This window comes from Panthera onca, chromosome B4, assembly GCF_046562875.1.
Source record: "Panthera onca isolate mPanOnc1 chromosome B4, mPanOnc1 haplotype 2, whole genome shotgun sequence".
NCBI classification, from domain to species: Eukaryota; Metazoa; Chordata; class Mammalia; order Carnivora; family Felidae; genus Panthera; species Panthera onca.
Genome location: NC_138345.1, coordinates 34875522 through 34888264, shown reverse-complemented (window position 1 = coordinate 34888264; position 12743 = coordinate 34875522). Strand labels below are relative to the sequence as shown.

General features: G+C 48.6%; 1 protein-coding gene across 1 annotated transcript in view; it reads left to right on the top strand.

Annotated features, from left to right (window-relative positions):
- The window catches only part of CACNA1C (calcium voltage-gated channel subunit alpha1 C), a 664490-nt gene that overhangs the window by 584900 nt on the left and 66847 nt on the right, over nt 1-12743 (top strand). The window contains exons 31-32 of the mRNA XM_081796086.1: nt 11367-11450; nt 12016-12099. Coding sequence (XP_081652212.1) covers nt 11367-11450; nt 12016-12099 — 168 coding nt within the window. The remainder of the gene's footprint in view (nt 1-11366; nt 11451-12015; nt 12100-12743) is intronic.

Sequence of the window (12743 nt, the reverse complement as noted above, 5' to 3'; positions counted from 1 at the left end):
AATCTGTGAGACTAGTATGATGGTATTTAGGAAACTGAAGGTCAGAGAAAAGCTAAGTAATGTGTCCAAGATGGCAGAGCTAGTTTTTTGCTGTTGGTTTTGGGGGGATTTTAACACAGGTTTAGGTGATTCAAAAGCCAAGCCCTAACCACCACACCCTAATTGAGACAATAAACATGAACAAACTGAGATGTCGCTCTGTACCTAGTGGGTCCTCAGCAAATGTTCATGTTCTTCCTTATAAGCAAATCAGAGACAGAATGAAAGCAAGCCACTCTCAAGTAACAAGTCTATGTAAACTGATATAGTCACTCCATTCCCACTCCTTCCACCTCCTCTGAGGCCCCTTCTCTCCCTATACCCCTCATTCCCTCATTCTGTCCTTGGCCCCTTGTTTCCCTGGATTTATCAGGACCACCTGGATTTCCCTTCCAAATCTGAAGTGACAGGTACTTTCAGGAGAGGGAACAGTCACCTGATAGGTGACAACGTCTAATAGCCTACATATTAATGTATGCGCACACACACATGCACACGTACATGCACATGCACTTGACATGAGAAGACTTTCAAGATGTGAAGACAAAAATTAGATTGCCCAATTCCTGGAAGGCAGGAACTGTTTCATATGCAATTCTGTGTCCTATGAGAGGCATTCAGTGAAAGTTTAATGCATGCATGCAGGATGCAAATTACAAAACTGGAGAACAAGGAAAAGAGAATCCAAATGGTAATATCAGAAAACACCATTGGGGCGCCTGGGTGGCTCAGTCGGTTAAATGTCCGACTTCAACTCAGGTCACGATCTCGCAGTCCGTGGGTTCGAGCCCCGCATCGGGCTCTGTGCTGACAGCTCGGAGCCTGGAGCCTGCTTCCGATTCTGTGTCTCCCTCTCTCTCTGCCCCTCCCCCGTTCATGCTCTCTCTCTGTCTCAAAAATAAACAAACGTTAAAAAAAAAAAGAAAACACCATTAAGATCATCAATCTTCCATCAATGCAGAAATCTTTACACATTCCTCCTTTCTGCCATAAGGGATCCCCTATTTCTACAGGCAGCTCTGTTGAGAATCCTTCTTTATATTGAACTGAAATGTGCCCCTCTGTCATTTCTACTTACTAGTACTGATTTTTCCATCTTTTCTTTCTACAAATGGTTATTGAGCACCTCAGTGATGATGTTGAGACATGGTACTATCTCACAGGGCTCACAGTGTAGTGCAGAGACAAAGAGATTAAGGAATAGGGCAAGTGCTATGCTGGGCAAAATAGGCCACCACAGGGTGAGCATGACTGAGGCAAGAGACACCTGTTTGAGATAAGGTTGTCAGGAAGGCCTCATTAAACTGAGGCCCAGAGGTTGAAAAGGCCAGAAGAGCATTTGAGGGAGAGGTGAGAGCAAAGGTCCTGAGGCAGGCAGGGATAAGCTCCACTTGTTTTAGGAACTGAGAGCAGTGAGTAAGAGAAAAGGTTAGAGGATATAGACCCTTCAAAATCTGTAAGGGGTGTGGATTTACCCTGACTGCCCTCAGAAACCACATGGAGCAGGGCCTTAGCAGGAATTATATAATTGGATTCATGTTTTTGAGTCAGCGTGCTAACTGCTTAAAGAAGAATGCACTGTTATGTGCCAAGAGGGAAAGCAGGAGTCTGTTCCTGGAAGCACAGGTGACAGCAGTGGAGGACAGAGAGAGGTGGTCAGAGTCGTGACATTGCCCAATGGTGAAGAGGTGTGAGGGTGAGACAGAGGAATCAAAGGAAGGTCAGGATAGTCTTTTCACAGGACTACCTCTTGCCCACCTTTATATCCCTCCAGATGCTAACACAGTAGCACCTGGTACTTGTCAGTCTCTGGAAATGTCACCTGAATAAGAGCAAACCAAAACTGTCCTCCACAGACAGCATCCCCTGGGAAAACTGAGGAACCCTGTGTCCTTCCTCACAGAGATGATCCCAACCCCTCGATGACAGGTCTAACACCGTATGAGGAAACCCCCTTCAACTCTCACCCTCCCCAGGTCACTCCCAAGAACTAGCTAGAGAGGGAAGCAGAGATGGAAAGCCAAAGGAGTGGCTGCTAATACCTACAGAGCTGCCATCTGGAGTGGCATTCGGCAGGACCTAACATCGCCACCTAAACTAGGGAACTGCTGTCTTCAGTGTAATGAGACAGGTTTCTTCGTGTAGGACTCAGAGCCTGTGATGCAGGATGTGCTCCAAGACTGCCCCAGGTTAAAGCCCCAGGAAAGGCTATGAGAATCAACACTTGCAACATTTTTAGGGGACTGGATCCTTGTTTTTTGGTTTGTTTCTTTTGTTTCATTGGGGTTTTTTGATATGCTAATTAACATCTCCCAGAACTGTCCCACAGAACACACTTTTGGGAATCTGCAGGGCCCCACACTGATCCAAGGAGGTGAAACTGACATTGAGGGTTGAGTGGGTGGGGCCAACGATGTTGGATGTCCCGCAGTGTGAGGGACAGTTTCACCCAAGGGAGATCTCACCTGTGTATCCTGTGAAAGCACTTGGGGAATGCTTACCTGAGGAACACCATGGGTAAACCCTGAGATGCAGCGTCCTCAGTGGCTGGTTAATGGCCAAGGTTCAGTGTAAATATAGAAGTATGAATGACTCTTGGACTGAACGACTTTCTATTCCCTCACCAACCTGGAAAATTCAACTGTAAAAGCTCCAAGAGTAAGCAATATTTTCTTTTAAAAGTTGTATAGAAACTTAGACATCCTTTTAGATTAGCTGTCTTCTATCCTTTTTGAACCAAAGTTCTCTTTTTGTAACACTTTGTGATACCTCCTTAATTCTTCTTAAAGAAAAAAAAAAATCAGAGGAAACATAAATCTTTATGTACACAAAATTCACATCTATACACATAAGGTAATATTTATATATTAAATGTAATGTAATATTTATGTACATAAATTTTATATTATATGCATATATATATACACATATATATAAAATCCCTGAATTTTAATGCAGTGGGGAAAGTCTGTATTTAGTAGCATTCATTCCACACAAAAAGTAGAAGTCAAGGAAAGAGCAGAGATATGAGACCTTAGAATAAAAGCTTAAGATAAGTTATAACTGACGGTCCTTATTTGCATGTGGCACCCTACATGTCTCCCAAAAGTCATACAGGACACACCACAGTTCATTAGGCAGAACTGTCCCATGCATAACAGGACATTTAGCATCCTTGGTCTACCCACCCCCATTACAAAATACCAGTTTCACCCCCCGAATCTTAGGGGTGCTCCCACAGATTCCCAAACACCCTAGAGGACAGTGCACACCCCATAGTGAGAACTACTGCCCTAGGCTAAGGTAGGACTTCATTCAGCCTCTTATTTAATTCTCGAAATATTTGAAACCTGTTTATCCAAATTATTAAGAAACCAGTGTCTCCCACCAGCAGGGGAACCCCCTCAACCCAGAAACTCCCCACATATGTAAGTCTCATTCAAAGGAGTAGAAACAGAAAGAGAAGGAAGGGAGGCAGCAAGGAGGGACCACGTAACAACTCCCTGAGCCCCTGGCAGCAGACTTCAGCAGAGTCAAGAGGTACCCGCTGGGTAGGGCGTAGCTCCTGCCTGTTTCTTAGCAGCCTGATTATTATTTATTTGTGGGATGTCCACAGGGTACCTGATGCCAAACAATGCACGCAGACAGCCACAAATGGGCTTTGTCAGGGAGGGGCCTCCCCAACGTGGCTCTAGTACCAGGGGATTTGCATATTGTTGCAACATTGTGACAGGTTTCTTTCCTGCCTGGTGCTTGAGAGCTTAAAAGTCACTATGAATGATAAAAAATAATTACATGACTTGCATAAAGCCTTTGTGTGGGAAGGGTGGTATTAGCTATTACATTTAATTATTTAATGTGGGAAATTATTCACACTGTGTAAAGAAGCCCTGTGGAAAGTACGCCGTGGTTCGCTTCTCCAGCCCTGCCACTGAGAAAGAAACCAGAACACCCTGAGTCTGGGAGGGGAAGAGGGATCCTCAGACCTGCCCCACCAGGTCTGAGGCTCTGCTGGTGCTCCCAGATGCTACTATAGGAGATGGGGCAGTGCAGGAAGGCCATGGGCAAGGCCACCCTACTGACTGCTCAGACCGCAGCAGTAGAGGGGTCCTCGCAGCAACATTGCAACCAGTAGGCACTGAACACGTCTCGTGTGAACTGAGGCTGTCCTCACAGAGCCTGTGAGGGCTGCATAGTGATTGCTCCTGTTTGACAGAGGAGGAGGCAGAGGCTATGGGAACCTGCCTGCACAACTCAAGGTTCATCTCTGGAAACAGGGCAGTAGCTCATTCAGTTCATGTTTCGTGCACTAAAGTGGGCACAGGTGCTGCCTCTCACAATTGCGCTTTGGTCACCCCTACCCCTTCACTAAGCAGGGGTCAGCCCACTAGGCCAGGAAGGACACGGAGGAGACCTGTCCGATCTGGGTTTGCAGTGTCTTCCCAGCTGGGTTGGAGAGAGGACTCAAGGCAGGCAGGCCACAGAGGGCTATCAAGGTCCGAGTTCAATCTCCTCGTTCACCCACTCCCAACACTGCCTGTTCTCTGCCTTCCCTTGTCCTTCGGAGCACGTCTGTGGTGTTTATTTGAACTGCAGGTTGCCTGCATACATTGCAATGTGTCTGCCCGGCCTGTCCCCGCCATGGGGACACATCCATCTAGCACCCTAGTCCTGGAGGAGACCTGGGCAGAAAGCAGCTCAGTAGTAGCAGGAAGCAGCCACTGGGATCCTGCAGCCCACCCAGGTGCATGCTGAGGCACAGAAAGAGCTTTCTGTGGTCCCCAAAAGGAACTTAGTCAATAACCCCCAGTTTTTCATCTGCTCCCGGGGGGGAGAGTGCAAGTGTCAGATCTATTCAATCTTGTGGCACCTAGTAAGGCACCTAGTAAGTGCTCATTGTGTGCTCCTAAGATAAATAAATGAAAGAAGGCCTTTGAAACATTCCTGGGGATGAAAAAAACTTAATTTAAAAAAACATGGAGAAGATTTCCAGTTCAAAGTGTCCAGTTCCTCCAACAACTTCAAGGGCAGCCCTGTCACACCACCCACCTTGGGTCTCTTCTCCCCAGGGCCAAGGACCCAGTCCCTAACCCCAGCCCCCTGCTGGCCCCTGCCCTTTGTGTCCACTGTCCCCAGTTATCTGTACAGTGTGAGCCTCCAGGAGCCTCTGAATGAACACACCACAGGGTAGGAGCTGACAGAAGAAGGCAGAATCCTTACTGCCTCCCAGGCTGCCAGGTGCCTGGAGCAGCTGCGTGCTCCAGTTACCACTTCGCCTTTAGACACCACTAATCTCCATGATTACTGTTATGTCTAAATGACATCCTAACATAATACAATTCATATTATCTCTGCTTGGTGTCAGTTACCATTTTGCTCCCTTATACTCTGTGAGATCGACTCTCCCCACGGCTGCGGTGCTGCCAGCTGCATTCAGCGCCTCTCCCTGGCTCATTTGCTCTCCCCCCACCCCCACCCGTGCCTCAGTCCCATGTCCCAAAACCCAGGAGAGACCAGTGCTGCCAAGGACCTGGGCACCTCCCCCCACCACACCAGCACCTCTGCTCAGCTCCCTGCCTCATGTACCTTCTCTCAAATGCTTGCTCACTCAAGCAGGGGCTCTCGTTCTCTTTCAGGGACCCCTTCCCCTGGGGGAGGATGAACCATGGTTGGCCTCTCCCTTCCATTTTAGGTCCTGCCTCCAGCAGGTGGCCTGACCCCCTCCTCCAGCTTTGTGTGGACTCCCAGCTTCCCCCCTGAGATGCAGAGCTGCTAGAGACCGCAGTCCACCTCTGGGCACTGTGCATCCTGCCTGCCACCTCTCACGCTCCCCTCCACTCCCCCTCTTTCTCCTTTCCTCTCTCCTTCTTCCCCGCTTCCCACTATCCGTATGGCTTTTCCTCTCTCACACCTCTTTTCATCCTTCCCTCTGCCTCTGCCATCTGCCTTTCATGACCTTCCCCATCCATGCCCTTCTCACCTTTTGCTTCTCACCTGATTCCTGCAGTTCTTTTGCTTCTCTGCCATCTCTGCCTCCTGCCAGCTGGGCTCTCCCTCCCTCTGACACTCTTCCTTCCCTGGCCTTTCTCTGTCTCAATTCCAGCACCTCCACTGCTAATCTCGGCTCAGGTCTCCCATGTGGACACTGTGCCTGGCAACACTCTCTGGGGCTCTAGTGTCTCTGGAAGTAAACACCCCCGGACAGACTGAAAGTCCAGGTCAGCTTCCGCATCAGGGCCAGGAAAGTTTCCTCATCACCTCCTCTGTGTTTCTTTGCTTTACCATCAGAAGTAGATTTGAAGGTGGGCAGGCAGGAATAGAGAAGAGGGGGAAAAAATGATGGCAGCAAAATCATCATTACCTCAAAATCCCTAAGAAGACACAACATAATCCCAGATTTTCTTGTGATACCTTCTCACCACCAACCTGTTAGCTTTTATTGCCTCTGAGATCACAGAGGAGACCTCGGCTCTGGGCAGGGAAGGAGCTAAGAATCTAGAATTCAAGGGCAAACGCACGTGCCTATAACCTCTCTGTAGCAGCCCTGCTCTCCGGGATCAGAGGCAGAAAACAGACCCACGTGGCAGCCCATCCTCTCCTCCCAGCCTTCTAGGCAAAAGAACAAGGGCCTGGGTCTCCGCCAACACAGATAGTGGTTTCTAAGAACCTGGCAGTTAACTGTCTACATGACCTTGATTCGAACAAAATTGAGCCATGACAACTCACAAACTGTCATCAATCTCCAAACGGTACTAGCCAGATTTCTTTCAAGAGTCTCAAAAGACAGTCAAAGTACTCACTCATGACTCAAAGTGGGCAGAAAAGGCCCTAGATGCAGACAACAGGTAAGCTCACTATCCTAGAACCTTCTACTTCTTCCCCACTTCTTCCACACACCTGCGCTTTGCCTTCCCTTCTACTCAGTCCCACACACAAAAGTGAACTTGTGAATCCTGCTTAACGAGGAGAGAGGTAGATGAGCTCAAGTTAATCCTGACAGTCATCCATGTTCATTTAGAGCTTACTTTAGGCCAGGCACAGGTCTAAATGCTTTACAAGCATTGCCTCACTTAATCCCCACTATCACCCTATAGTTTTCCCATTTTACACATGGGGAAACTGAGGCGCAGAGAGGTAAATTTATCTGCTCAAGATTACCCGACTAGTAAAGTGTCAGAAGTAGAATTTGAGCCAACAACCTACCTCCAGAGACCATGCGCTCTTTCGACTTGGAAACTTCACTGATGGAGGTGAATTAGGGCACAGATTATCCAAAAGGGAAGGAAATCCACAATTCTTGTGTACTCAAAATGCACAATGTGGTGTTTTGCAGCAACTTTTCCTTTCCAACAATGATTTGCTAAAGCTAGAATCAGGTTGGTCTACATGTTGTCAGTCCACCTCAGCCGGTGAGCAGGGGTCCAGCAGCACTCAGGAAAACAGGTGATGCCAAGAGTATAAGCAACATCACAGGGGTGGCCGCTTGGCAGCCTGAGTGGATACACATGAGACCAGCCCCAGGAAGGCCAGAGGAGAGGCCCATCTTCCAAACTAATCCCCAAAGCCTGGGATTTGAAAGGGGAAAACCCACTACATCTGCAGGATTTAAGGAAGCCAAGGGAAAGCCTTCTAGAGCCCCAAACACCATCCCTTCTGGGTGATCAACCCTGCTTGTCTCTGAGGAGCTGGACATTAAGAGGTTTGGTTTGCCATTTCAAGGAGAGCAAGGAAAACCCTCTTCCTAACCTTGACTTCTACCCTACCCTTTGGGACTTCATCACCAGGGAAGGAAGGAGTCACAGGTACAGCTTGGCTCCAGGTTAAACTGATTTGATAAGAGAAAAAGTCTACAATTTTTCCCACCCTCCTTCTTCCATTACACCTGCAAAATCTGTATTACCTGTGGTTTCCAGCAAATAAGGTGGTGAGCTAAGCAGTATGTGTGTGTGTATGTGTGTGTGTGTGTGTGTGTGTGTGTGTGTGAGAGAGAGAGAGAGAGAGAGAGAGAGAGAGAGAGAGAATACTAAGCTCTTACACTCCAGAGTGTGCAGGGGAAAAAATATTCCTCCAGGCCCTGCCCACATAGGGATTTGGCCAGGTGTCTAAATGGAGGAGATCACCTTGTTTCTGGGGATGGGTTGGAACAGGTGGGAGGAAGGACTGTTGCGGCAGGGGGGGGTGGGGTGCAGGGCAGAGGGGAGGTGGACCAAGGAAACAGAGACCTGAAAACTGGGTCTGAAACTGTCTTCATGGTCCAGCTTAGAGAATTGATGGGCTTGTGGGATAGAGGAGTGGGAAGGTGGGTGTATGGACGAGTCAGGGTGAAAATCTGTCTCTTAAAGGGATCCTGCCACCCACCCACCCCAAACATGCTCCCTCACCCATGCATTCTAGCTGTGTGTAAATCTTCTCGGGAAGAGTCCATGGGAGCCCTTACCAATAAGGCAACTGGTCGGTCTCTGCCCCCAGTGGAGGCCCTGGCACTGGGCCTACCAGGTATCTTGCCAGGGACAGAGGAGTCAATGAAAAGCCTCAGTAGCACAGCCTGGTGATGGCAAGGATGAGGCATGAGGCATTCATCTCAAGAGAGTCCAACCAATGGAAGCCAGCCATGAAAGGTTGGGAGAAGGCCATGGTCAAGGAGGAATGGGCTGGCGTGTGTTTTCCCTCTGTCTGCATGTACACAAAGAAATCCTAGAGAAAGGGTAATGAGTGTTGCCCAACCGGGTAGTTGGCAGGGTCCCTTTAGGTGTCAGTCCTTCCCCTGGTGCTCACCAGGTGACTAACCTGTGTGTTTATCCTGGCCTTTGCCCTACTCTCTGCCTTCCTTCCCTTTTCTCCTCTCTCAGAGGCGTTGCAGACCAGGCCGGCTCACCCATTTTGTTTCAGGTCTCTGGTGAATGAGAAGGCTCCAACTCCTCTTCCTTTCCTGAATGCTGAGCCTTCCCCCTTCCTATCTCTCCTCTTGCCCCCACACCCAAATAATGTTTTGTTACCACGTTTTCTAGGCTAGATGCTGAATATTCCTGGACTCTGCTCTGGTTCCTGTTTCTCTCCTTTTTCTTCCTCGACCCCACCTCTCCTTCCCTTCTGAAATATCTCTCCCCAAAGAGATGGTATTTCCACCTAGAGAGACTCTCCCAGTGTTTTCCAAAGTCTAAAACACATACATATTTATATCATTTGGGGTCTTCACTCTTTACCTCCCTTCTTTCAAAATCCATCTTCTCCCTTTGCCCTGTGAATTATATCTAAGAACCTGGGAGGGAATTAGTTATTTCCTGCTCATAACATGTGACTTAAATAGAAGAGAACAGTCTCCCTCTGCCTCAAAGGCTCTCATATATTCAGAAACTATTCTGGGAAGCCAACAAGAAAGCCATGTTTTCCAGCTGACCCTCACCTAACCCACGCCCTGGCCAACCTCTGCTTCTCCAGTCTAGCTGTCCAAAGTCTCCGCACTGGCGTTTCTGTTTTCTTTTGGCAGAAATGCCTGGGAACTGAGAGGCCCCTTTCCCTGTGACCTGACCTCCCACACTAAGAATAACAGCCCTAGGACAGTATGTCTTGCGATCCCTCTGGAAAGAGGGCATGGCCGGGAAGTGGGGAAGTTAAGGGAGCTGGATAGAGCCAGGACGATGGAAGAACAGACTCTTGGCTCTTGTGAGTAACATATTAAAAGGGAGAGTTGGCAGCCTTCAAGAGAACTGGGGAAAGAGGTCTGGGAAACTCTCAGAGGACCCTTAATGCTTTCATACCCACTCCCCAACCTCTAGAGGTTGCCACCAGCAACCTCGAGGCCCCAGCTAGTGTCTCAGAGAATAGGAAAATTCTGGTCCTGCTGAACAAATGTGGCCCAGCCCTGTCTTGTCCCCTTTGCAGAACATTCCTTGAAAAACTGAAGAAGCAAATGTAATGTCTTTTTTTTAAGAAGATAAATATCTTTAGTACTAGGTCCTTTCCTTCCCACCCCTGGGTAATGTGACTATCCTGTTCCTGGGGTTGCCTGAACTGTGCACATATACCCCATGTGACCACAAAGCAGTGCTCTCTAGACTCCTCCACCTCTCAGAGAGGCAGGTTGTCCAGACCCAAGACACCTGTCTTCTCTGTAAAGAGTCCACCCTCCCAGGACTCCTGGAATTCTCTAGGATATCTGAGACAGCCTATCCTTGGGTTGACTCATCATCCAAGACCTCAAAATAGTCTTTCAAAATCATCTCTTCCCCTTCTCCAAATATGATGGAACACCAATGAAATCCATGAACACAGGGTGAAGTGGTGAAGTCTGGACACTAGCCCTCCCACTCTGTGCCATAATCTCCCTTCTGTGGCACCACTGTCTCCAGTCCCTTCTTGTGAAGCCTGCATCCCCATTCCCTCTACCCAGACCACCCCTATCAATCCAGTTCTCAGGCTTTGATAATTTAATTCACTTTGGGTGGCATTTGCATTTCAACGGGACTCTATATCAAACTGATGGCGTTAGGAGAGGAAGCTGGGGGAGGTGCATAGGAGATACCCCTGAAAGCACCGTCTAGGGCTCTATCTGACATTACTGAACTAGAAGACTGACCTGGACTCTGTCTCCTTTCAGTTAGTAAAACCTGTGCCAGAACAGAGCTGTCCCTGGAAACACCAGGGCATGTCCAGTGCTGGAACAGGGGTGACCCTGATTCTAGCTGCATAGAGTCCAGCTTATTAGAGGTATTGTTTTTATGAGGCAGTCCTCTCGTTATTGCTGAGCTTTACATGAGTCACTGCTGAGCCCAGATGACCTGGCCACCCTTCTGGACCACACTGCTGTGGTTTTCAGGGCCTTTGGAATTCCCAAATCATCCACAGGACCACAGTCCAATCACCTCAAGGGGATCACACACCTATGTCCCTCCTGCCTCCATCTGTGTCCCTCCCTGCCTGCAGACAGGCCCTTCTGCTGGAGAAGAACTGGGGGCATAGGAAACGCTGAGCAGGGACTGAGTCCAACCATGTCCCTGTGCCATTGCAACTCCCATTGCCTGCCCCCATGTCTATTCCTACCCCCCGTGGGAAACAGAAAGAGCCTTTGTGCAGGAGGGTGGTTATGTGGGATGGACCTGGAGGAAGGGGGGCCTTGTGACCATGGGAGGGTGGGGCAGGAAGGTTGGACCAGCCACTTCCCAGCCACCTGCTTCCCTCTTGGGCTCCTGGCCACAGATAAGGGCCCTCACAACTCCAGCAGCAACACTCAGGTGCCTGGACGGTGATTCTGATGGTGATGTTGCTCTGTTCTTGTCTGTCTAATATTCCTTTTTAATCCCCATCCTGCCTGCCCCTCCCTTATGTAGGGTTACTTTAGTGATCCCTGGAATGTTTTTGACTTCCTCATCGTAATTGGCAGCATAATTGACGTCATTCTCAGTGAAACTAATGTGAGTATGACTCTGCCCTCCCCAGGAAGCCTCCTTCTTCCTCCTCTGCCTCCTCTGTTTCCCTTTCTGTCACTCTCTCTCTCTCTTTACCTCCTTTTATTTTTTTGGTTTTTTAATTTCCTGTTTTTACCCCCCTCCAGTCATGCTTTTTATTGAACCTGCCGTCGTCTATGGGGGAAAAAAAGTGGGAGCTTCTCCTCCTTTTTTTCTGTTTGTCCCAGCTCTGCCCCACTGTGCTGGGCCCAGGAGCCCGGAGCTGAGCGAAGGGGCAGGCACAGGGGAAATCTTTGAACTAACCCAGCTTTTGTCAGCCCTCTCCGCCCTGTGAGAACCAGGTTGCCCAGGTTTGAGCCGCCAGAACTGTAGAGTGGTAAGAGAGTATTTAATATGCCCACGTAACCTCTTTCTTTTCTCATTTTTTTCTCTTCTCTCCTTTCTTTCATGCTTTTTTTTTTTTTTCATTTTTTCCTCTTCCTTTTTGTTTTGTTTTTCTCCTTTGTTGTTGGTTTGTTTTTTTTTTTCTCTTCTCTCTCTCTCTTTTCCTCGGCTTTTCTGCCCCATGCAGCACTATTTCTGTGATGCATGGAATACATTTGACGCCTTGATTGTTGTGGGTAGCATTGTTGATATAGCAATCACCGAGGTAAACGTAAGTACATGGCGTCTGTACCTGACTGTCCGTGCCTGTTCTAACACTCATTTGTCGTTCCCCGGTTCATTTTCTTTCCTTCATTTTATTTTCTCCTCCCCACCTCCTTATTTTCATTTTGTTTATTTTATTTGTTTGTTTAAGTTGGTTTAAAGAATTTTTTTCCTATTGCTTTATTTTGATTTTTTTTAACTTTTGGAACGAGTTAGGCCTCCCCTTTCCTTTTTCGATTGCTGCATCTTTTCTCTCTCCCTTTACAATCAGCCTGGCATGACTCACACTGTATAGGAGGATGCAGCTATGGGAAACAGAGAGTGCCAGAGCAAAGGGGTATTTACAACTTCTGGGCCACTGCTGGGGCAGGGACCCAAGCCTCTCCTCACCCCCACCTTCACCTCCAGACTGCTGCCTTTCCCTGTCTCACCTTCCACTCCCATGGCACCTTGGAAAGGAGCTCCCTCATGGTGGACCACCAAAGTTAAGGCTTGGACTTTGCCTGCCTTGTCAGCCCAGAGACCAGCCCATTACATTCACACTGAAGGGAAGGGCTCCATTGCCATTTTAACATCAGCAGCCCCTGCAGGCAGCCCAGTCCCCCCAGGCTCCTTTGGGAGAGGAGAACCGACCATGTCAGGACCCCTGCT